The 25711-nt window shown below is 38.6% G+C and overlaps 3 protein-coding genes across 4 annotated transcripts in view; 1 reads left to right on the top strand and 2 right to left on the bottom strand.

Annotated features, from left to right (window-relative positions):
• The window catches only part of abca12 (ATP-binding cassette, sub-family A (ABC1), member 12), a 68076-nt gene extending 57212 nt beyond the window's left edge, over window positions 1-10864 (bottom strand). The window contains exons 1-11 of one of the 2 annotated variants that reach the window (XM_044015027.1): window positions 10616-10864; window positions 9853-9930; window positions 9642-9735; window positions 6462-6600; window positions 5253-5383; window positions 5085-5146; window positions 3322-3492; window positions 3035-3228; window positions 1867-1985; window positions 1642-1742; window positions 432-578 (exon numbers count right to left, since the gene is read on the bottom strand). In XM_044015027.1, coding sequence (XP_043870962.1) covers window positions 432-578; window positions 1642-1742; window positions 1867-1985; window positions 3035-3228; window positions 3322-3492; window positions 5085-5146; window positions 5253-5383; window positions 6462-6600; window positions 9642-9735; window positions 9853-9918 — 1224 coding nt within the window. In that variant the 5' untranslated portion in view covers window positions 9919-9930; window positions 10616-10864. The remainder of the gene's footprint in view (window positions 1-431; window positions 579-1641; window positions 1743-1866; window positions 1986-3034; window positions 3229-3321; window positions 3493-5084; window positions 5147-5252; window positions 5384-6461; window positions 6601-9641; window positions 9736-9852; window positions 9931-10615) is intronic. The other variant, XM_044015035.1, reaches the window with a different exon arrangement.
• A 2109-nt stretch (window positions 10865-12973) lies between these two features.
• pofut2 (protein O-fucosyltransferase 2) lies at window positions 12974-19981 on the bottom strand. The gene is made up of 9 exons (XM_044019825.1): window positions 19770-19981; window positions 18839-19092; window positions 18520-18664; window positions 17867-17977; window positions 17100-17166; window positions 16829-16954; window positions 16064-16244; window positions 15249-15372; window positions 12974-14606 (listed from the first exon to the last, which is right to left on the bottom strand). Exons 1-9 carry the CDS (start codon window positions 19943-19945, stop codon window positions 14453-14455), a joined length of 1338 nt encoding a protein of 445 aa, XP_043875760.1. The 5' UTR covers window positions 19946-19981; the 3' UTR covers window positions 12974-14452.
• Window positions 19982-22991: 3010 nt separating this feature from the next.
• LOC122765524 (tubulin alpha-1C chain-like) lies at window positions 22992-25651 on the top strand. Its single transcript, XM_044019824.1, has 4 exons — window positions 22992-23009; window positions 23266-23485; window positions 23620-23768; window positions 23949-25651. The coding sequence occupies exons 1-4, from the start codon at window positions 23007-23009 to the stop codon at window positions 24918-24920; spliced, it is 1344 nt and encodes a 447-aa protein (XP_043875759.1). The 5' UTR covers window positions 22992-23006; the 3' UTR covers window positions 24921-25651.
• The last annotated feature ends 60 nt before the right edge of the window (window positions 25652-25711 follow it).

Here is a 25711-nt window from a genome sequence, read left to right as displayed (position 1 = left end):
TAATTTATGTCCAGCTGACTGACTAGGTGAGTACACTTCCTAATGAGGGTGTGAGCTAACAGTCTCTGATTGGGAATAACCCCTCCAGGACACATCTACCATGGTGGCAGAGCTAATTGGGTTTCCTTGAGTTTCTGTTCCCAAGGAGTGACCTGGGATTTGCAGTTGTTTGTTGCTATGGCGAACAGCTTTCTAGCAGCACCAGGCTAATTATTTGGTGCAGCCTGAATCTACTTACATGTGAAGGTGGCACTTGAGAATGTAAATTGGGAGCCAAGGTAGTTGAACACAAGTAAACAACATGTGAGAGATGAGTCACATGAGTGAGCTACTGAGAAAAGGAGGTAAATCAACAGAAAACAGACTCATGTCTGAGATGTAAGATGCTCTCTGCTGTTGGTGATAATAACATTCACAACAGTTTGACATACCTGCTTTGCCACCTTTTCGGGGCTGATCCAACCCAGAAGCATGTCCACGGTGCCAGTGCTGCACGCTGCACTCAGCCAAAATGGATTACTGCTGTTGTCACACAAGTAGGAATGCACCATGCTCTTGTCCATTGTCAGTCCGATAGCCTAATAAAGAGAGGACGCTTACAATATTTGTAATGGAGCAGACTGTAGGTGCTGCTGTCAAAGCTACTGCTATTATTACTATTCTTATAATAACAATAAAAATAATAATAATAACACTATTATCTTATACAAGTATTACTTATGTCATTATAAACAACTGGCCTGACAAAATCCTGCTTCCTTTCCTTATTTCCACCACCTTTCCTCTCCCACAATTTTTCCTTTTATCAAAACTGGCCGAGGCAGATGGCTACCAAAGATTTCCTATTAAAGGTCCAGTATGTCCCATTTAATAAGGGTTTACTGGAAAACATTGAATATGACACGCACCGAGTATGTTTGTATAAGTGTATAATCACTGTTTCAATAAAATAAAATCTATTGGTTTAGGGCTGGGTCACTTTTGCAGCATTCCTTATCTACATCATCCTTTTATATATTACGAGGGTAAGCGTCAGGGTTCCAATGCATGCGTACTCAATCTCATATTCCATTTTAGAAGTGGCAAACTATCACCAGGAAATCTGTGTTTCCTTGTATTCTTTGAGCACTGATTTGTACATATGTGGGTACCAGCAGACCTCATATAACCTCAAGCAAGTTTGCATATTTACTGTCTTCTTTATTGTCGTGTTTGACCAAAACAAAAGTGTGCCTCCAACTGGCCTGGAAAGAGAGGATGTGCAGTCAGCATATATGGTCAAACTTGACTTTTGCACAGATTTTTTACTACATAGGGACCATGCGGACCAATGTGGTTATGGACGGATGAGTACGCGAACACCAACCTGGCCCTTAGATAAGACTTTTACATGTGCTGAAGACAAGGGCCTTACTACATTTCAAAGCGAAAGATAACATCCTTTCTGGTGTGCAAAGGCCACCATGATTCCCTGGGAAAGTGAGGAGTGAGCAGATGACTCCTCCCTTAGCACAAATGTCGTGAACATGCATCTAACTGTACTGGTATAGCTATAGAAATCTCAATTTAATTTCACTTAATTAAACAACATATTCTCTCCGTACATGGGAATATAGCGTCATGATTTTAGACCACACGCACCTTGTCCAATGGTATCTGGACATCTGTGAGAACCTGCATCATAATTCCACCAAGGGATCCATTCTCAACGGTGACGACATCTCTCAGTAAAATGGACACATCTAAACAGAATCAAGTCACATGGTCAGACTGTATAATCAATGGTGCATCAACATTTTAAGAAACTACACCATAAAGATATCAGTAATCAGTGAGTATGTACAGTAATACAGCTGATGGTGTTACCTTTGCCAGGCCAGTTTTGAATATAGTCAACTAGGTTGATGCCTCCAGCAATTAGTGAATGCACGGTGGAAAGTGAGGCACCAGTTTCAGGGAAGTTGCTCTCGATCTTATTCATAGCACTGAAGAGACCACAAGGAGCAAATATTAAAAAATACAAAACAAGACTGGACAGCCAGCAAACACCAAACAACAGAAATAATATTGACAATAAGTTCTATCATTATTATTTTACAGCCTTTGACTGTAATAGCTTCCGATATAATATCATATTTTTGTGTATTGTAAATTTAACATAGGCGTGGCTATTACAGGAAACTCCTCTAGTACACAGTACTAATACATGGAAATACTGCTAAACCACAGTAATATAGTGATGTGTGTCAGGGGATTTGATAATGTGAAGAATCCCGGGGGCCAATGGTCCCTTCAGACCTTTTTTTTAACAGTATAAATTACATACAAATGCACTGTTTTATAACAGTTTTGTTTTCAATGTCACAGTTATGATTGTAATGTTACCAAATATAAGCCACACAGAAGTGAATAAAATAAAAGAAATCTGCCTTTCTTTCACATCTGGAGTCAGATACCATAACGGGAGCTGAATGCACGTATCTGTCTGTGGCGGCTAGGTTGGAAACCCGGAACTCTGGTTTCAAACACAACTTCTTACCAGGTGAGCTAATGGGGATATGACCAGGGCCGGTTTTCTGTCCCAATCCGTCCCTGGCCATAAATAATACATTAGAAAACTGAAATCTGACCAAGGGCAGCGATTGGCCCAGGGGCTGGACTTAGGACTTGCCTGCTACAGCATCACTATTATAAAGTTGTAGTAAAATACTGTATTTATACAGGAAAGGCAATGTTACAGTAAAATGCTGTCAATTACAGTAATTTACTATACAATGATACAGTAACCTACTGTGAACGTACAGTATCTAGGACATGCTGTAGGTAATTTACTGTCAAATATTTTACTGTGTAGACAAATGTGCACACTCATTATTAAACCTGACACATGAATAGAATAGACATTAAAATGAAAAATAAAGTGCACAAATAAGGAAAAATAAGCAGTCACATAAACATCACTGACTAACCTGGTTAAACTAAACTAAACCAGATATTCATTTACTTGATTGATTCATCATTGGCAGTACATTACCCCTGCATGCTGATGAGTAGGCCCTCCACAGTGGCTAGCACCTGGTCCACAGAACCACTAGAGAAGAGCTGTGGAATAGCAAGGAGACTTTCCCACAGCACCGTCTCATTTTGCAGGTGAGCGATCATCAGCAGCGACATCCCGGCCGTCGTCACCATCTCCTCTGTGTTTTTCGTCATCAGCTCCGTCAAAATCTGTCAACCAGCAGCCATTTTAGTGTTTAAACAGCACAAAAGGAGCATCATTAACTGCGCATGAACCTAAAATCCTTCAGCACTTATGTTCACCTGGTTGAGTGTGAGGAGTGAGACTTCCAGCGCGGTGTCATTGGTCTTGCAGAAAGTGACCATAGAAAAGGTGAAGGGATCATGTGAGGCAGTGTCCATCAGTGGCAGTGTCATGGCGCAGAAGGCCCTCTTCAGTTTGTTCACTGACTGCAGCAGGCTGCTCAAGTTCCGCTGCAAAAATGACATGAATAATAGGAACTGGGATTCTTACGCCACAAAATGTAATCCTCATACAACCTCAACAATTACAGTTACACTCAATCAGTTTGATTATATTTACAGATACATTTTCTAAAGGTTAAAAGTTCAGTTTCAATAAAGTAATGTATTCTTGGCTTATTTAAAGTTAAATAAGCAAGATAACTAAGTTAAAATAAATAACATTAGTTCATGAGTTGAGTAATACCATGTCTCGAACAGCAGCTTCAAGTTGCCAGAATGTGGATTTAAATATCCAGTGGACATTTAATTATTAGCAGAAATTTAGTATACTATTTAGGTGTTGCTATAAAATAAATATATAATGGTTTACAGTACATTGCCTTAGAAAATGCACTCATATATGTACAGCACTTGCTTTACAGAGGTCGGCATCTTGCACTGCTTTGTTTCTACAGCAGCTTGAAATGGACGTGCATTCCATTTCTTGAAGAGGAACCTAACTATGCAAACAATGACACCGGACTCAGCCTTTTTAATCTTGATGTCTAAAATAACAAGAAGAAAGAAGCAAAAAGACACAGAGTTTTTTTTTGTGAAACGGTGCTAACGTCCTTTATGGTACACAAAGGCCACCGTAGTTTACTGGCGCACTTGGGAAAGGAAGGAGTGAGTTGTGGTGTCGTCCATGCTGTACTCTAACGTCTCGCCATTAGATGTCAACAACTCTTAGACGCTGGACCTTTAAGACGAGACTTAGTTGGACTTGTGAGATGTTTTTGACCCGTTATCATGAGCGCGACAAATATAACAAAACCACAAGTATGTTTTACTTTGATTTTATCACATGTTGCTTTGGAGCTTTGAAGTCGGTGGTTTTACTTAAAAGACACGTCTACAATGAATAAAACTTTTCAATCTCTGTCTTTACCCTTTGGCCTCTATTCTCAATGTTCCATTTCATCTGTGTGCCTCACCCATTCACACACCTGTTTCCATTTACCGTAAGGCCCCGGTGTCACCTGAGCCCTAATCACCTGTTACCTTATTGTGTAAGCATCAGGGCAGCAGTCAAAATATTGGCACTTGAATATTTCCAAGCTGAGTGAAACGATCTGGCAAGAAGAAACCCATACTTATCTTTATCAATAATAAAGTTTAATTGCATACACGTCATTTCATTCAACTTCCTCTTACAGCCGTATATAACTTACTCTGGTGCTTTCTCTACCTCTATGTTGTTTATTGTTTAAATTAACAACATTCTCTTTGGAGGTGTGATTTTATTAAAGTCAATTGTATTGAAGTCACTGAGGTGTCTCTAAAATAGCATCTGTCATGTGTTAGTTTCTCTCAGCACTGTGCAGTCGTCTTTTATTTGTCATTTTGAATCATCATGCGCACATCTTTCCTTAAAGGTCAGGGAAACGTGGTTAGGAAAGCAGCTTTTATCGCAGCTTTGGTCTTTTCCCTTTTTTTTAATCTGTCCTGTTTTCGGCAAACCCTGCCATTATCAAAGAACGAGGCTTCATTTTTTGTTAACAATAAGCAGAACACAAGAGAGGATAAAAAAAACGACGTACTTTGACGACGTATCTACCTACCTGATCACTCAGAGTAATATTGGAGAGTGAGCCATTGGTAGGACTTGCTTGGTGAGGTACACCTTTAACAGAAGAACATATTGTTAGAAAGATGATCTGACTGTAACATACAGTAGCAACCAATATCATATTCAACTTGTGATGTAAACAGGAAAGAGGGCAACATACCAATCATCTTGTTTAAGACCTCAATCAGGATGGCAGGATCATGGAGAAAGTTTTTGGGTAAATCAATCTGTGAAAAATTCCCCCCTTGAAACAGGCTTTCCAGTGGAGACCCCTTTGGAAATGACTGCTGCCTGTCACACAGAGTCAGAGATAATAAAAACCTTTATATGTTATTTAAAACAGAGGATTTCCTTAATCTTTCTAAAAGCCTGGCAAGCCTTCTGTGGATGTCACTTCATTTTCGTAGCTATTTGTGCTGTACTGAATTAATTAATTTACTCCCACAAGGTTTTGACTGTGTGCTTATACTCATGTTTTGTGTCTGTGATTATATTACTATGTTTGTTTTCTTGGTCAAAAGAAAAGAAAAAAGATCTACATGTTCAAACCTTTACACTTTGTTGGGTAGTAGAAGCTAGTGGAACACAGGTCTGATAAATAAGGTGTGCCTTTGGCTCTTTAAAAACAAACAAAAGCTTTGTTAAAATTAGCTGGGCTAGAAATATGAAGACACTGTCCTGTATGTGGGTAAAGGTTTGACAAGCAGGTTTTCTTCCAGAGAGAGCAAAAGTACAAAGGACTGTTTCGTCATTGTCTGTCATAATATTTCTTGTTCAAACTCTCTTAACCGATTCGGCTTGTCACCGGCTGCCAAATGGCTGCCGAGAGTGGGATGAAAGAGCATACCGGTGACAAAAAAGGAGACTGAGAAAGGGAGAGGCAAAATTTTAATGCATTTGAATGCACTGTTTGACCAGAGAAGCAGTAGATTGGCACAATGTACAATTTCAATCAACAAAGTATAGATACACTTGTGTGTACCTGAAAAAGTGGTTTAGTTACACTTTAAAGTTGAAAGACTATTGTCTGGGTCCAGATTTACACATGGCATGACACTATTTTAGCTCATGTCCACTTAAAATAAATGAATGTGGCTTCATCAAACTGTGGTGGCACATGATTAGAAATGTTCAGAACACTTGTCTTCCTCCATGGGGGAATGTCTGTTGTTAGTTATATTTTCCAAGAGCATGCTGACTCATCCTCACATGAGATGTTGTTATGTCGAGGTGTGTCCTCGACATAACATACTTTGTGACTGAGAGGGCTTACTCCATACCCCTATTTTATGCATAAATATACAGTGAATCTAAGTGAAAGTCTAGCAAGATAATACAGTATATCTATAATATTAGTGAATTGAGTTACCTTGGCACGCCTGCCCTTTTGTGAGACTTTGTGTCCAACAGGCGTGATTTGTTGTGACAGTTGCTGTCTGTGTTGCACATGAGGGTCTGCAGGAAAGGGAAGAAGCCTGTGCTGGGCAGGTTTCGAGGTCCCACATAACCTGAAGGAGACACGACAAACATGTAACTGTAATGAAGACACATGAAAACACCACTTTGATAAAGAATTGTTTCGTCCAACAAAGATGTTGTGTTTTTACCTGTGTCTTCTTTTGGTTTGTTTGTTAGCCAGATTATACAAAAATACAGTCGGGCATATTTAATTTGTGCCAAATTTTCAAGGAATAATGCAAATTTTGTAAGAAAATAATTACAAATCTGGCATATTTACTAGGCTGTTGCAGTTTTTCGAGCTAGACAATCATGTGTACAATTGTCTGGTCTCGGTGGAGATACTGTATGTGTGCAATTACTATTTGTATGTGTACAGTAAACACCTGAGTCCAAATATTACACTCCAATGAATGTCATATAATGTGACGGGTTGTGGGTTTGATTCCCGGGCTTCACTGGTCTACATGCCGATGTGTCCTTGGGCAAGACACTTAATCCCAAATTGCTCTTAGAAGAGTGTTATAGAAATACAAACCATTTACCATATTACATTACATTACATGTCATTTAGCAGACGCTTTTATCCAAAGCGACTTACAAAAGTGCATTTAAACATTTGGGTACAAATAAGAGCTAGAAGTAAGTAAGAGCTTCAAGTAGATCAAACTATGAAGTGCTAGTCATAAGTGCGATGTACAAGTTTTTTTTTTTTTTGTCGTCTTAGTCGAGGTAGAGTCGGAAGAAATCTGTTTTTAGTCGGCGGCGGAAGATGTGGAGGCTTTCAGCTGTCCGGATGTCGATGGGGAGATCGTTCCACCATTTGGGAGCGAGGACAGTGAACAGTCTCGAGTTCTGCGAGTGCCTCTGCGATCCTCTCAGTGAGGGGGCAGCGAGCCGGTTTGTCAATGCAGAGCGGAGTGGGCGGGCTGGGGTGTAGGTTTTGATCATGTGTGACTATAAACACCATTAACACCATATAAACTGTTCAAAAATAATATTACAGAGAGGTTACAGGAGAGAAAATATATGATTGTTGGCCTGAAGTTCTTGTAAGAATATCTCTGACCTATCTGGATTAAGCTTATCTCTGTATCAATCCCAGCGGTAACTCAAACCATCTCTGTCATCATGAACACATAAAGCAATAACAGGTAAAGCCACTGTGGCCAGCCTGACTTCATGACTCAATGTCCTGTTCACAACACGTGAGAAAGTAGCTTTTGATCTTGGTTTAACAGATTACTCTGCTGGAGAAGAATAGACACTCAAACAGCATTTATTTAAGCCTGGTCATAGAAGTCATTATGAAACCTTGATTGCGTAAACCTAATGGTATAAGCATTGAGTATATATTTACTCAGGACAGTTAAACATGGATTGTTTAAAGTGTGTATGCGTGTGTGTGGCTATTCAGTGAACAAAGAAGGAGGTGGGAGAAAAATGTTTGCAATAGCGATGTCCAACAATGGAAAGATAAGCCAATTCACTTCAATACAAGCCTCCAATAGGACTCAACTTATAGTTACTATTCCTTTCTATACAAAACAGGAGGAAGGATTTTTATCTCACCACTAGTCAGTCCAGCTGATCAGACACTGAAGATAGTTTTGTTGCCTGTTTCAGGTGTGGTCTGACACTGTCTGTTTTCAACACGAAACAAACAACGCACCAGAAAGTATTTAGCACACCAGGGAATGGTCCTATTGTCCAGATTCACTGGAACTTAGTGTACACTGGGGTTATTAAATTACATACGAGCCAGCAGAAAAGATAAGCAAACAAAAGGGCCTGGTCTTATTGTTATTGAGTAGAGCTCCACAATGTGTGTGTCTAAAATCTATCGCCCTCAACATGTGCATCATACATGTGACATTATAAAAGATGATGTTGCAAAGACTGCTTCAGATTGTTTGTTGTTTTTAATTGCACTTTATCCAACACTCTCATACCCCAAGTTGGATTATTATTGTGTTTACATTTAATATTATTATTATTTTAACAACAAAGGTATAGTATTAATTTTGTCACATGCATTTCAAATGTCCTTATTACTGTAGTCTTTGCCATATTTAGTCATTCCCATTTTTGTGGCACTACACAAACTAAAAGTCTCATAATTTTCGTCTCATTTTAGTCAAAACATTTTAACTCTTTTCTTTAAGGAATACTTTACCGACTTGCATTTAGCTTTGTTACTAGAATGGTATTAGTAGAATAGGTAGTATTTTTGAAAAATTGTGCTTCCCAACCTCAGTTTCCCCTGAGTTGAGAAATATCTTCATTCTTTTCTTTGTTACGTGACCAAACAGTGACTCTTGGTCCTGTTAGCGTAACTGTTAGCAAAGATGGCGGACACTGTTGACATTCTGGGAATGAGGTCCCGCCCCCCCTACGAATGGGTCTAAAAAGTGTGGAATTAGCGTTGCAGTTTCAAGCCTCGGACCAAGTGTCACTGGTGGGCATGTAACAAAAAAAAGAATGAAGATATAGACTCAGGGGAAACTGAGGTTGGGAAGCACAATTTTTCAAAAATACTACTCCTATTCTAGGAACACAATGCTAAATGCAAAACATACAATTATTTCTGAGATCATTTCAGTCAGATAGTGTTTCACACAGGTTCAGTGGTTTTCAACAAAACCATGTTGTTGGAATGGAAATACAGCAGAATGATGTCAAGTAATGTTTTTTTTGCCATAATTTTCAGTGTTATTACATGAGCTCATGGTATTGTGCAGCCCTATTTCTAACATAATGTCAATGATGGTATTGGTGCTCTAATGTTAAGTACATGGAAGTTGATATTTCATTCTGATACTGAGGCTTATGAGGTGAACCAGTGTAGTTGTGTGAGGGTGATACGGTAAATGTATAACAAGCAGTTTTACCATTATCTGAAAGAGGAAACAAATAAAATGACTGTGGGGGGGCAAACAACACCAAGTAAACAGTGTGGGGAAAGGCTCGAATCTCAATTTCAAATTGAAAAGCACCCAAATGAGTGGCTCTGGAAACAGACGATGCTGCAGTCTGCGTATGTTTATCTGTACTGTATATAACACGATGACGACACACATTTCACACTCACATGTGTCTTTTGCTAGTGGAGGAAAGTGACTGCGGGTCACGGCAATGATGATGAAGATGATCAGAGGCCAGACAATGAGAATGAGTGACCAAACCTGGAAGACAAAAGTATCATAAAACACTCATATGCCACGTATTAAGAGTCAATCATTTATATTATAAATAATAAGACCTATTAATATTATATTATAAATCGATTAGAAATAACTCACTGGCTGTCTGATCACTGTCAGCCAATTCTTCCATAGAAGAAGTCGCAGCTGTTGGAAGAAGGCCATCTTTGGAGGAGGCTGGAGTGAAGAACACCACACACACATACGTATATAATGCACATTATATACCATATATTAAAAATAAGGCATGACACAGTGCACACATATATGATTTTTGTGCTTCGTCTTATTTGGCGGTGTACAAATTTTGGAATTTTACATTTACTTTTAAATATGGTTTTTTTTTTGGAAGTACTGTACTTCGCTATTTTTTAAATCACATCCGTTACTGTTGGCCTGAATCTAAATAGAAAAAATAAATACATTTTTAATAAATTAATAAATAAATGATGAGAACAGGTGAATTGGCACCTGCGAGTGACATTTGTGACCTCTGATCCTTTTTGACTGAGACATTATGTATTTACATATTTTATTTTGCCAGCATATTCATTTGTAGTAAAGTAAATGCTTGCCCCTTAATTAAAAACAATTAACGTGATATATGTGTCCCCCTTGCCCTTTTTGCAGAGCCCCAACCTTGTTAAAACTAACTTTTACGCTGAGTAAATTTCAAACAAGCTACTTTTTACTTAATTTACGTACATGTTTAGACCAGTACTACAATAGTGGTACTTTTTACTTGAGTAGAATTCTTCAGTACTCTTTCAAGATACATTATTTAATCCACTCATCATCTGTGAACAGCTCTTCCACACGCAGTCGTGTACAGTCACGCATGAACAAACCACTGCACACTCACCTGGATGCGTGTCCCCTCTGAAAGAGTCTAATGATGTCGTTACTATTTAACTGTAGCACGCAGTCTTCTAATGAAGGACATGTTGCTAGGTGCTCCCTAGCAGGATGCCCTTTCCATCAGTCGGTTATGAAAAAGTTAAACAAAAACAAAGAAGATGAATAAATTCACAGGCAAAGTCAAAATCAGTCCACGTTCAGCGACGCCTCAGTGAAGGTAAAACTAACAAGTAGCTCTGGCTTAGCCTGTGGATTTTTGTCCTTCAGAGTGTCACAGGTGGCATCTGCGTGGAGGAGAAGGGCGTGGACTCTGGTGGGAACCTGCCGGTCCGGTACAAAGGGAAATCACATGACTTCGCATGTTGTAATCACATTTTGTGTCTAATGACTTTGGTAGAGCTGCGAACACAACAGATGTGATGAAGGTAACCCGCAAGTGTCACTCACCGTGTCTAATGTGACCCGATCATTTTATATTATCTGCAATCATTTCTACTGTTTACACTGTAAATATCACGCCCATAATCTGGTTGCACAGTTTACATATCATTCATTATATAATAATTAAAAAAAACAAAATCAGAATGTGTGCAAATGTGTTACCTTTACTTTTTCCAAACAATTTTTACTGATGGAACACTGCATTACGTATATATGCAGTATGTACAGGTACAGTATGCCAATTGTCTTTGGCTCACCGTTAAAAAACTAAACATACATTACAATTGTCAAGACAATTCAGGTCATGATAACAATATTATAACTTAACCAGGGAAAGAGCTGCACCAAAACCTCAGTGCTGTATTTTAAATAAATATAAGGACGAAGAACAGCAGTTTAAATTAAGTTAAGTATTTGCTGATGGGATAAAGTAGTGCATAAATTGAGTTGTGCTTAATAGAAATGGCACATACTGTATAAGTTTATACTTCTGCCTACTCCTTTTCAAACATATCAAAAATCTATCTATCTATCTATCTATCTATCTATCTATCTATCTATCTATCTATCTATCACTGCACTCTCCTGTGGTTAACGGCTGACTTTAAAAAAACAAAACAAATCTAGAGTCCAGGTCCAGATTGCCCCCAGAATTTTGTCAGATTTTCCATGAGCTATTTTCTTCACTTCTACAAAATGTCCTCCATGTCCTTCATGAAAAAGACAAACAGACAGACAGTGGTCAAACACAACCAAAAATTGATTAAATAAAATAATTAAATAAATAAATGACTTAATTCAGTGTATCATACAAAGTATATCATTCTCATAATAAGAATGTATTTGTGCTTGGTACAAAAGGTTTAATTCACATAAAACTGTAGTGTTATTGGTAAAAATCTGTTTGACCAACTATAAATATCCGTTGTAGAATAAAAAATGTCTATTACGCCGAGTTTATTTAAGACATTCTTGAACATCACATACACATGAACGAGTTAAATTCCAGTCCAAACACCAGTGATCGTGGCATTTGACAGACCCTTTTGCACAGTAATGAATATCTGCTATAACAATGGGAAGTTGTTGTCATTTGAACAGAAACATGAAACTGTCACTTAGCATCCCGTTTCACTTTGCTTTTAACATCCAACACCATTTTCTGTCTGGCTCACCTCCTAAGTCTTTTTGTTAAATATAAAATAAAAGAATAAAAGGCCACACCGCCTTGTATAAAACATTATCTGTGTTACATCTGTAGTTTCAACTCTGGTCAGGCCACATTTTCATGCATTGCCCTTTCAAATATTAATCAAAAATAAGAATAGTAAACTCACTCATCTTCTTCCGCTGTATCCTCCACATCCTGGACAGGTCACCAGTCCATCACCAGGACATATCAAGACACACAACCATCCTCTCTCACACCCACACCTGTGGTCAATTTAGAGTGTCCAATTTGAATACCCGGAGAACACGGGAGAAAAACAGTTGTAAACTAAAAGACTAAAAAAATATTATGTATACTGTTTCGTATTTTTTTTTCTATGCCTATACAGTATTGTACACACAAGTAAAAGTCTCATTGAGATTAAAAAGACCTGTCCAAGAGTGTATAAGACAAAACAAATCCACTGTATGTGTTTGGTATACATTATTTGGTGAAAAAATTTAACCAAATGTTACATTATGTCCACTTTAGAGGTAACATCAAGTGTCTATCAACATGTGGAATTACAAGTTTGTGAGGGGTTGTCGGTGAGTCACAGGCCTCCACGGGGGAAAAGTCACACAGCTCAGTCACGTGGAGCATCCAAAGGAAAGAGTCCATGAATTCCCTGAGCCCTGGACATTTTGTGACTACGGCGTGTTGCAACAGCAAAGACAAATGGAATCAGAAACATCAGAAAATGTAACAAACTGAAATGTGTACATAATTTAATGTAGGCAAGACATGACGGCTGCACAAAAAAAATCTTTCACTTTGTTATTAAATCTTATGTGTGGCTTAGGCAAACATCTTTAGCGCCTTCCTTCTCGTCACACTGCATATACTGTAGGAATGTGTGTGAAGGTGAGCATCCAGACAACGTGTAGGTTGACATACAAGACACTGTGGTGTGAAAAAAGTCATTTTGACAGCAATTCAGTAAGTCAAGCAATATTACACAAAAATTCTTTCCATTCCTAGACACAAATCATTGTACAGTAAGAAACCGTTGGTTTTTTTTGAAACAAAGGCTTGGTTGACATTTTTGACACAACTGTACTGCTGACCAAGAAACACTGAGCTATCCATTGTCAGGGCTGTTACACTGGTTCTATGTCTTTGATAGTTCTGTGTGAGAAGAATGCACCTTGAACCGAGGATCGCGACACAGAGGTAAAATATGCAATCACGCCGATCATTTCATCATCACATTAAATCCTGCAACAAGTTTCATGCCACATGATTCATGCCTGGTGGCTCAGAATGTACCCTTTCAAAACGGTGAGTCACAACAATAATGCCATGGGTCATGGGTTTTTAATGTCGATCTGCTCACTGTTTAACCTTACACCCATCAAAGAATATCATCAGATAACTTCCTGGTTTGATTTAGTAACTTCATGTGTTTAAAATAAAAAATGAGTAACTATAAGCACATCAAGGAAATCTAATTTGCACATACCGGTGCATTTTTAGGAATTAAGGGTGTGTTGTTATTAAGATTACAGCCCGATGGCCAGCTAAAGTTGTCACAGTGGCTCCCTATGCAACAACACCATAATGTACAATACAGTGAATTTAAAAGGTGGAGATAATTGACACTTTACATATGCAGTCCATTGTTAAGTTACGTTTCCTCATTTTTAGTAAAAGTGTAATCAAACCCCATGTAACCATGTAACAAATGTTAATACTGGTCATAAATGGGGAATCGCACCACTTTTCAACAAACCCTGAACTGATAATCATGAAGTTCAGTCCCGTCTTCTGTTTTAAAGGTATCCCATGGAGTTTTAGCCACTTTCGTGAGGCAGTGATTTTGTGAGCTCTTTTGTTTTGTGCGAAGGCAACAGAAGACATTTGCAGGGTTAGGGTCCAAATTTTGTGCTGGAGATAGTAATACATATGAATGATTTAAAATATCAGGGATTGTTGGAGGAAAATAACCTGAAAATTATACGTTTTAATTGATGAACTTTAACGTAACAGATATGCACTTGTCTTTGTCCTTTGAGCTTAATATTCAGTCACAGTGGTCACTACAGACCTCATTGCACAACTCTGAAACCATTCAGAAAAAGAGTTAAAATATATATTCTCCTGACTATAATCCACAGAAACACTGAATTAACACTGCGTTTTGGCACTTGTGTGTGTGCGTGTGTGTGTACGGGAAATGCAAATGACACATCAGTAAAAAATTTTCCAGTGTGTGGGTTGTTCACATTCTTTCTCAGTGTCCCCACAGAAACGATTGTATGTGGTCTTGGGGTCAAAACCCAGGATCTCCCTTTCTTCGTGGATGCGGAAGGAGAAGGTGGACACCGACGTTCCAACGAAATATCTGAAAATAGACGCAAAGAAACAATAGGAGTTTCATTATAAAAGATGAAGTGAATTACATGCAGCTTGGAACATAGTGTGAAGCGCTGGGTCAGCCACCCGACTAGTTTTCCAGGATGACACAGCATAAAAAGCAGCTTCCTTGTTGGCCATGGATTAAAGAATATACAAGAAGAAACAGTCTTCATATGGGTTTCAAATGAAAACACATGGCTAAAAATGCTAATTGCTAATCATAAAATCTTTATACGTTGTATTAATATGCAATGCCTAAATTGAGGTATGTCAAAGAATTGGATAAATTAGTCTGATCTCCTTAATCCTAAGTGCATTCAAGAAGTGTGCGTGCTATGATCATGACCGCTGTCATTTTTGGCTAGAATATTATTCATATTTTTTTCAAACAAATATTAGCACTGAGCCTTGCAATTTCATGATGATGAAGCTCAATCCAGGTAAAAAAAAATCTTTTAAAGAGTCTCTTATCCTGAAAGCATCATTAAAAACACAGCTCTGTGTATTAAGCACATAAGTCATATGAATATGAAATATATGTAAGTGTCTGAAACATACAGGCTAATGAATTACAGTAACTGCCACACTAATCATCATTTTATGACCATTATAACAAAAACTAGCTTACTTTGCATGGGCACATATCCACTGGTCGATGATGGCCACTCCGCCATCTTTAAAGAGCTCCAGATCTTCTGCGGATGGTTCAAACCGCACCATGTCCGGCAAAAACTTTTTAAGCTCCTTCAATTCTACGAAATTGCAAAGAACATGACATTTTAAGCATTTACAAACAGTACCGCGTGAAAGTCTTAGGGAACCATCGGCGTTGTTGTGGTAATGTCATTATAGCATTGCTAAATTAACAACAATATAAAAAACAAATCTAATGTTGACTTAAGACTTGTGTATGTTATATCTAATGTTAATTATACGGCAAGGTGGCCAGATTTGATAATGTGAAGATTCCTGGGACTCAATGGTCCTTTCAGACATTTTTTAACAATGAAAGTAATATACAAATGCACTGTTTTGCAACAATTTTATATTCATCGTCACAATTATCATTTTTAAATGGCAATGTAACCAAATCCAAGCCACACAGGAGTGAACAAATAGAAAAAAGAACAAAAAGACAATTCTGCCTTTCTGTCACATGCAGAGTCAGATAACATATAGTAGTAACCGAAAGTATTATTTACAGCTATATAATATATACAGGTACTAACACTTACAAGTATAGGCAAACCTTATTCCCAGTCAGTCCCTGGCCATAAATAATGTATTATAAAACTGAAGCTGTTGGCTGTAATATGCTGCTATTACTACTTAATTATGAATACTGTGTTGATGTTTTATCTCTGTTGTGTCAAACGTCTTAAGAGCAGAATGTTTTTTTCCATAGAACATAAAGAGAGAACGATTGCACAACAATGTCATTACCTTCTTCATCTGCATCTGTTGCAACAAACACTCTGTCGAGTTTGTGCTTCTTCATCAAGCTGCGCATTTTTTTGACTGCCCCCTTTAGGCTGGGTACATCCTCTCTGTGACCCCAGATGAAGTCTTTCCTGCGCAGGTGTACCGCCAGGTACGGACCACCTTTAGCTGAACCAAGCTTGGCCTGAAGGAAATCAACAACAGAGAAAACACTACTCTGTAACTGCTCTGAACTTCAAAACGTGATGATCGTGATGTAGTTACAGCAATTTTATTTTATTTTTTTAAAGTGAAGCCGTTTACATGATATTGTACGTGTTTAAAAACAAAAGTGAGATCTCAATTCATGATGCAAATGCAGTTTGCATCATGAATTGATGGACCAGTGATTCCTAAACTGTGGGCTACAGCCCCCGAGTGGGATAAGCAGGTACTTCAGGTCATTAAAATAAATTAATAACAAACAAATATTAATTTTATTTGTGTAATTTAGCTTCAAGTAACTTAAATTATCCACAATTCATTCTCAAAAGTTCATGTGGATGAATTTTTATTATTTATGGAGTGTAAAAAAAGTAAATAATAATATAATAAGTAATAAATAATAGGCTGTATATGGAAATACTTAATCATATCGAATTTTAATTTGGCCGCAGCTTTCTTAAGGTTGGGAACGACTGTGGGAGACATATTTTAGTAACTGACATGGATCACTTTTCCACAGCATCAGAAGAAAAACTCTTCACAGTCAGCAAAACAGCGACTCACTTTCATGCGAGTCCAGTCCTCGCTGTAAACAGTGTGGTCTCTGTCATCTGTAGAGTTCAGGTACTTTGCTCTGAAGTCATCTCCAATGAGTCGGAGATGCTTGGCAAAAACCATGCTGCGGCGGGTCTAAATCAAAACACACATAGATGAGATGGTGAGCGCTTTAAGCCCTTGGCTTAAAATCATGAACAACAGGAATTCTACCAAGATCGGGTGTGTCATCCGATACCTAAGCAAATATTTCTGGGTAATACCGGTTAAGTGAACTTACATCCCAGTAATCTTTCCCAGCATAGTGATCATGAAGGAGTGTCTCTGCTCGGTCGAGCATTACTGATCTGCAAAATAGCAGCAAATCACACATACACACAAAGCTCCCTGTAAATGTCACAAACGTACAATAAGTTGCTTTCACAGGGTAACTACATTCATAACTAAACACACATTAAAACAATTTTTATTTTAACTTTACATCCACATTCCCATTCATTAATAATAAAATGCAAATAACATAGAGAATGTCCCTTTGTTGTTTTAGTCTATAACAAAAGTGTTTGCGTAATTAAGCGAAATTAACCACACATATTATTAAGAATGATTAATCATCATGACATGAATGCTGACTAAATTTACAGATAATATTAGTACAGTTAAAATCAAATACTTAATGTGGTCCATTTCCCAGGCAACACTGCTAAAGTTCAGAGGGGAAAATACATCTTTAAATAATTTCTAAGCCCTTTGGTATTCATCTTAAATTTCCTGTGATGTTACCAGGTACCGTATCATGATTTTGAAGAGGTCATTCTAAGGTCAAATACTTGCATAAGGCTGTGTGTAGTGCTAAATGCCAATTGCAAATCGGATTAAATTTGATACTCATGCAGGTATGAGAAGTTCTGTTGAGCTTGATGATTCTTCAGACGTTTAGGGATGGTAAATCATGTCTGTAGCAGATGATGAAGACATACTGTATTTTTTCTATGCATGCGTATTAATCCGAGCATTTTATATCCACATGTTGTCCTGTAGACTCACGTGACTGTGATGTTTTTCTGAAGAACTGGAGCCATAATGGAAGCATGGCCTTGGGCTGAAAGACACGTCACATTTCGAGCTCGCGTTTGCTCAAAACCCCAAAACCAGCTCCTTAGAAGACAAACCGGTGATTGAGAATGAAGAGGAGAGAGATGAGTGAGCAGGAACACTGAGGTAGATTCTGTATCATTAGAGGTAGTAAACTATCTTTTATTGAGTAAAACATGTCAAGGCTTCATTGGCAGACACATCACAGAGTTAGTATTGCACTTCCTAGAAAAAAAAGCATTGCCAACACAAACATATGGCATCAGTGCCCTTGTATTGTGGAAATACTGGTCCTCAGTGTATTGTGGAAGAGAAATACAATAAGATACTAAGATCTGTTACCGAGCTCATAAACATTGTTATAATATTACTAAATAGGAGCAAGTGTCTGTTTTTGTAATTCAACACCTTTGGCACTAGAATGTAATGAAGCTTGTTCATGTAAGAACAATAAACTGGTTTCTGTAAGCTTAGAGGTGGAAGTCATTAGAGTTCAGAAAACATTCACTCCATGACAACTAGAAGGTTTGAAAACAGAGGATTAATGCGAGTAATGAGATGAGAATCTAGCCTCTGGGTGGTTCTGATGCGATGTACAGACTTACCTGTAATAGCCCTGTTTGTCTTTGGAGTACATCAACTTTTCAATGCAGGGCCGCTCGTCAACCTTTTCTTCCCATTTTCCATCGGTCCATCCCTCAGCGTAGTTCTGCAGTACAAGGACGTGGTCTATGAAGGGGCCTCCATTCTCTAAGGTTGAATAGAGCGAGAGATAAAACTTTATGAAATGGAGTCAACATATGATCAACAAAACACCACATACAGATAATGAGGTTGCCATGCGTTCACACTCCAGAATATTCTAAAGCTGTCCGTTAATGTAACCCTGGCATGGGTCTCAGAAGTTAAAAAAAAAAAACTTACCAGCGATGAATTCCTCATACTCAATAACAGGCACGTTGGCCTGCAGACTGGTAAGGCTGAAGAACTCTGACCAGGGGATGCGGATCTGGTGGATGTTGGGGCTCTGCCAGTGATAGAGGCGACCCCATGGAGGAAGCACCAGAACCCAGTCATCCCCATCCTTCCTCAAAGTCTTCACCAGGGAGGACATGCGTATATACACGTCCCTTCGCAGGTTGAAACCCTCTGGAGGGTTAACATCATACAACAAGTACCTGAGGGGGACATGAGGTCTAAATGCAAAAAGGAAGCCACAGTTTTCTCTGCACTATACAATAACACTGCAATGTTGCTGCTGCAGCTTTATTCCACTTGCAACCTGCAATCAAGATATACCCATGATAACCATTTTCATTCAATTCGTATGTCAGAAAATGTTGTAAAATGTCAATAAGTGTTTCCTAAACCTCAAAATCAATCTGTCATATTAGGGCTGAAATGATTAATCAATTACTAAATTAATCATCAACTATTGTGCTAATCCATTAATCAGGTTGAGGTTGTTTTTTTCCATTATTAAAAGAAGCTTTCTGATTTCTCGGCTTCTTAAATGTTAATATTTTCTGGTTTCATTGCTCCATATATCAAAGAAATCATTAAAAATGAATAACAATTAAGTTAGTACATGACTAATAATCGACCAATCATTACAACCTTTATACCTTTATACATATGCACCCATGTCAACAAACCAGCATATCTTATTATTACTGTGTCTAAAATATAGCAGCTAAATATGTCGGACTTGACTTAAACACAGCCTTAAAGGGTAAGAGTGCAACTGGCGACTATGGGTTCTGTCAATTATTTAAATTATAAGCAAAAACGCAGTAAATGTTATTAAGTTAACGTTAGCTAAACTGGCTAACAGCAGCGCGAGAGACAAACTCACCGTAAATCCCTCGCGGCAGCAACAGCTACGGTTGGCGCGTGGCTTGCACCGAATACATTATCAGTATTTACTATTTCAAATGTTGCAAAGGCTACGAACACAGACAAACACGCTGCAGTGAAAAAATACGTTGAACCAATGACTATCACCGGTTCATTTACTGCCCTGTGCGCCATGTTTCCTCACAGCCACGCACTTCCGGGAGGGGGAACGCGTCTTCACTGTTACTTAGCAACCCAAGAGAATTTTTCTTTTCTTTTTTTTTAAACGATTGCATGCGCCACCAAATGTGAAAATATAAATATTTAATCTTTCAATAACTTGTTTTTGGCAAATAACAAACCCTTGTATACCCATATTTGAGCTGACAGGTCACTGGGCTTCTCTGAGAAGTCAGAAATTAATCAAGCATAACATTCAACCACAAAAACTAATTCTTCTTTCAGGAATGCACGTAAATAACTATAATTTGACATCTTAATCAAGAAATAATCATTTTTGTGAATTTCTTTGTAAAATAGTAAATGTTAAAATGCATGGATAACAATAATAATTATATTTTAATATAACTGACATATAATATAATATATTACATAATGCTTCACTGTTTTCAATAATTATTGTTATTTTGTTTATGTATTGTATGTTTTTTTATTTAACTAAAAAAGATAAATATGTGTGTATGTGTGTGGGCATGTCAGTGTTTTTACTTTGGGTTAAAACCTTTGGGTTTTTGTTGTGCTATTTTGGTGCAATGACATTACAATAATTATGCTTTAATTCTATTATTTATAGCACAATCTCAGGGGGGTTGTTTAACTAGAAAATGACTTGTGGGAGAGTGAATGACAAACCCCACAGGTGACTTCATCTTCCTGGAAAACAGCTCAGCTGTGTTACTGTAGTAACGCAGGGAACAAGGGTATTTCATTATTGCTGCCTGACAGAAAAGCTGTTGTTTTGACTCTCAGCGTTGATATGTTTATGAGATCTGATCATTTGTGAGTCCTATGAAATACAGTTGCAGCAAATCAGATTCCCCTCTACACATCTTTGCTTCCACCTAGTGGCAGAGGTTTAGCCTTTATACACAGCTAGAGTCATGGTTGCTTCATGGTTGCTTCATTACTCCCTGAGTGAGAGTGGGAAACAGGGAAGGAGACTATCACGTGACATAGAAACTTTTTCCATCAGTCTGTACATTTTTTAGTATGTGTTTGACTCTCTGGCTGTGGGATTATGAGGGGAAATATACATATTTAAAACTATAAAGGCTATTAACACAGAATGCATCTCTGGCTTCAGCGGTGGTGTTCTTTCTTTCTTTCTTTCTTTCTTTCTTTCTTTGTCAGCCCAAGCATTATTATGTGCCATTTGTGAACAGATATAATTGTGGGGCACTGGGAACCTACATATACCTGCACTCTTCAACAATGGAAGTGGGTCAGCTCTTTATATGACTCGGGCAACACCTATAAGGTAGTCAAACATGAGAGAAAACAACAGCAAGCTGTATGTGTTTTCCCACTGATATTTCATTCATTTTCAGACTTTAAACATTTTATGAACTGGTGTGTGTAGATCTGTCATATTTTGTGTCGTAGAGTTTATAAAATGGTTGCTTGAATTCTAGTCGCATGTTTTACATTTGTTATGATGAGTCTCACAGCCTTAGGAGAGAAACAAACCACATAGTGAATAATAGCTGTGCATTTGACACTCACTGTGGTATCACTCTTAGCCTCTAAGCAAATATGATTATATTGTTTAAAGGTGTCTAGGATGTGTTCTAAGATAAGAGTATCTTAGTGATTAATTGTGTTCCGTTTTGTGACATCCACTGCTTTTTGGAGCTGATGATACTTATGTATCATTTGTGAGTGAAGTCATGGGTTGCTGTTGTTGTTATTTTAACACTGATGTTTTTTGGAGTTATACTGAATCAACATGCCCTTTACGTTTCAATTCTGATGTTACAGCCAATTCCTGCTGGTATCTAAAGTGGTTTGGCTGGTTTGAGTTGAGCATTCTGCCTTTGAGCCATACCCTTGTGTCAACACTTTTAGGTAATTCCTGCCAAGTGCAAGAGCAGCTACCACACTGCCACCCGAATGAAAGTCGTGTTCATTAGAGCTGAAAACAAGTGAAATATACAACCTACTGAGTGGCTTCTGGGCTTAGAAAGGAAACATGCTTAAATAGCCATGATTGTTGTACATTTTTGCCTCCTTTATGTACCCTTTTTTCGCTCTTTCCTGTTCTTTTGCCTGTAGCAGACAGCTGCTATTTGTTCCGTTTAATCAGCTGACATAATACATTTTGCATATATTCACCGCCTTTCCTTTCCCCAGAGATCCAGACTTGGAGTCTTTTCATTTGGATACTTTTTAATGTTTTCATTTTTCATTTGGATGATGTGTCCAATTCCTATTGGTGTTCTTCAGAGGAGGAGCAATACTGAATTAACGATTAATGTCTAATCTTGGTTCAAACGATTCCTTGTTACAAAACATTAAAACTGCTGGTTGTGGCACCTTTTTTTCGATAACGGTGTGGACAGCATACGTCTCATGGAATTGTTTTAAAATTCAGGTTTGGGAGATTTTGATACAGTATGTGGTCCAAAGGGAATACAGGTTGGATTCATTGACTTCAAATTCTCAGTGTCTGATACATGAAATCCTACATGCTGACTTTAGTGGGTTCCAAGTTGTTTACTCTCAGCAAAAGTGTGCAGATTCATGCATTTAACCATCGATTCTCAGGTATCCACACAATATCAGAGTCAAAAGACTGTGTCACATTAACAACATGACAATAGAAAACCAGAAAAGTCAACAATTGTGAATAACTATTGTTTGGTGATAGCTCAGTTCTCCTTTTTATTTATTTAAACCCCCCCAAAACAATAAGGGGCTTGTTTTCTTGTAAGCCAGGCATTAGAGACCATCAAGTGAAACTACATTATTAAAGAATCCTCCTCCTTTCTGAAATTTGAGGTGTGCATAAAACACACAGATTCACACAATGAACTGGGTGGTGACCTCCTTTTTCATTGTGTCTATGTCAGTCAAGCGGATGATCTTATCCTGGTCCCATCAGTGGGTTCTCTGATTTCAGCACAGATCAAATCACTTTTCACCTTCAGCTGCGGGTATATAAACACAGAGCAAGACAGCTGCCTTCACTGACACATCTTCCTACCAAGCCCTGGACATTGGAGAAGAAAGATAAACTATGGTGAGATATGGTTTACAACTGTGAAACTTAAGTATAGCATTAACATTGTTAGATACGCTTTTTTTTTTAGAAAAAAAATGTATGTAATAATAATAATAATGCATATTAAGACAAAATGTATCTTTTTTTATTTGCATCAGCCTGTTATTGACAAAGTGAGCAGGAATAGCCTGTATGTAGAAAAAAAACAAAAACATATATTTATAGATTAAAGTGATGCCTTTGATGATTTTACCATTTTGTTCACGCTCTGCAGCGTGAGTGTATCTCTATTCACGTTGGCCAAGCTGGGGCTCAGATTGGCAATGCATGCTGGGAGCTGTATTGCCTGGAGCATGGCATCCAGCCAGATGGACAGAGGCCCTCTGACAAGACTATGGGAGGAGATGACTCCTTTAACACTTTTTTCAGTGAGACAGGAGCTGGAAAACATGTTCCCAGAGCAATCTTTGTTGACCTGGAACCTACTGTCATCGGTCAGTGCCAAGTAAACAGCTGATAACAGATTACATAGGTTGATTTATGTAATTCTATGATGAACCAATCTTTTGTAATTCATCCTTAAGAATGACTCAGTCAGTATATTTACTGTAATTCTTATGTTGTCCAGATGAGGTGCGCACAGGAACCTACCGTCAGCTTTTCCACCCTGAGCAGCTGATTACAGGAAAGGAGGATGCTGCAAATAACTACGCCCGTGGACACTACACAGTCGGAAAGGAAATTATTGATCTGGTGCTGGACAGGACACGTAAACTGGTGAGTGTTCTTTTTGTGCGTCATTTTCTGCCTCTATTGTGACCATAAAAAAGGAGGATTCCAGTTTTTTCAGTGGTGAATTTTCCATTTCTGATATTCATATATCATTCTTCATATATTTGTCAAATAACAATGCACTTCTAGTTACATTTTGATTAATCACAGCTACTTGTCTTTCAGGCTGATCAGTGCACTGGCCTGCAGGGATTCCTCATCTTTCACAGCTTTGGAGGAGGCACTGGTTCGGGTTTCACCTCCTTACTGATGGAAAGACTCTCTGTTGATTATGGGAAGAAATCAAAGCTTGAATTTGCCATCTACCCAGCCCCTCAGGTTTCTACTGCAGTTGTTGAGCCCTACAACTCCATCCTCACCACCCACACCACCCTGGAGCACTCAGACTGTGCCTTCATGGTGGACAATGAGGCCATCTACGACATCTGCCGCAGAAACTTGGATATCGAGAGGCCAACCTACACTAACCTGAACAGGCTCATCAGCCAGATTGTGTCTTCAATCACCGCTTCTCTTCGTTTTGATGGAGCCCTGAATGTTGACCTGACAGAATTCCAGACCAATTTGGTGCCCTACCCTCGTATCCACTTCCCTCTGGCCACCTATGCCCCGGTCATCTCCGCTGAGAAAGCCTACCATGAGCAGCTGTCGGTTGCTGACATCACCAACACCTGCTTTGAGCCAGCCAATCAGATGGTGAAGTGTGATCCTCGTCATGGTAAATACATGGCCTGCTGTCTTCTGTATCGTGGTGATGTCGTCCCCAAAGATGTTAACTCCGCCATTGCAGCCATCAAGACCAAGCGTACCATCCAGTTTGTGGACTGGTGCCCCACTGGCTTCAAGGTTGGCATCAACTATCAGCCTCCAACTGTGGTTCCCGGTGGGGACTTGGCCAAGGTGCAGAGGGCCGTGTGCATGTTGAGCAACACCACAGCAATCGCTGAGGCCTGGGCCCGTCTCGACCACAAGTTTGACCTCATGTATGCCAAGAGGGCCTTTGTGCACTGGTATGTTGGGGAAGGCATGGAAGAGGGAGAGTTTGCGGAGGCCAGAGAAGATATGGCTGCTCTGGAGAAGGATTATGAGGAGGTGGGTGCAGATATGACAGAGGGGGATGAAGGAGAAGAATATTAATTTTACTGAGGATTGAACTTGGTGGTTGAGACATCATAACAATCCCATCTAAAATGTTAGCTAACAATTTAATATTAGAGAAGAGTTGCAAGGATTAGGACTGCATTTAGGAGCCCAATCATTTGTTAGAGTACTGTGCAGACAGGGCATAAGAAAACTGTAGTTGGACATCTGTTATAATGGGCTTTATATTTTCATCCAGTAGTATCAGGGTGTGAAGCTGACCAAATCCTTCCCTTTGTGCACCTCCCCCACTGTCCTTTACCATTTGGAATGTAAGCTATGAAAAGAGGTCCTATGTCAATTTCTATACGCCATTCAGCTGCGATTCTGTGATAGAGAGGGAGAGCAAGAGAGGGAAAGAGAGAGAGAATGACGGACTGACTCACTGACTGGTGCTGTTGATTGAGCTCATGCTCAGACAGTGGCCTGCAGGAACAATAGGATCCCAGATGAATCACACGTCTGTGATCATGGGAGCTGCTGAAAAGTTGTACCAAAGTAGATCAGAAAAATGGTCTTGATAGGCTTCATTTTGATTCTTTATGTTTTGATGGTTTGTGTTTCGATACAGAAAGTCACATTTTTCTGTATATTCCGAACAAGCTCGTTGAACTGTGTGGTGTTTTGTCATCCCGTATTGTACTTCCTGCTCACCCTTTTCTTTTTTGCACCAAATTAAAATATATTTTACAAATGATTATCAACAATAAAGAACTAAATAAACACTACTATCTTGTGCTATTATTATTAACATAGACACATGGTGGACTGTTGTTGATGAGTGTGCG

The sequence above is a fragment of the Solea senegalensis genome, linkage group LG2, assembly GCF_019176455.1.
Source record: "Solea senegalensis isolate Sse05_10M linkage group LG2, IFAPA_SoseM_1, whole genome shotgun sequence".
Taxonomy (NCBI): domain Eukaryota; kingdom Metazoa; phylum Chordata; class Actinopteri; order Pleuronectiformes; family Soleidae; genus Solea; species Solea senegalensis.
The sequence above is the reverse complement of the archived record's forward strand: the minus strand, read 5'-3'. Positions and strand labels throughout refer to the sequence as shown.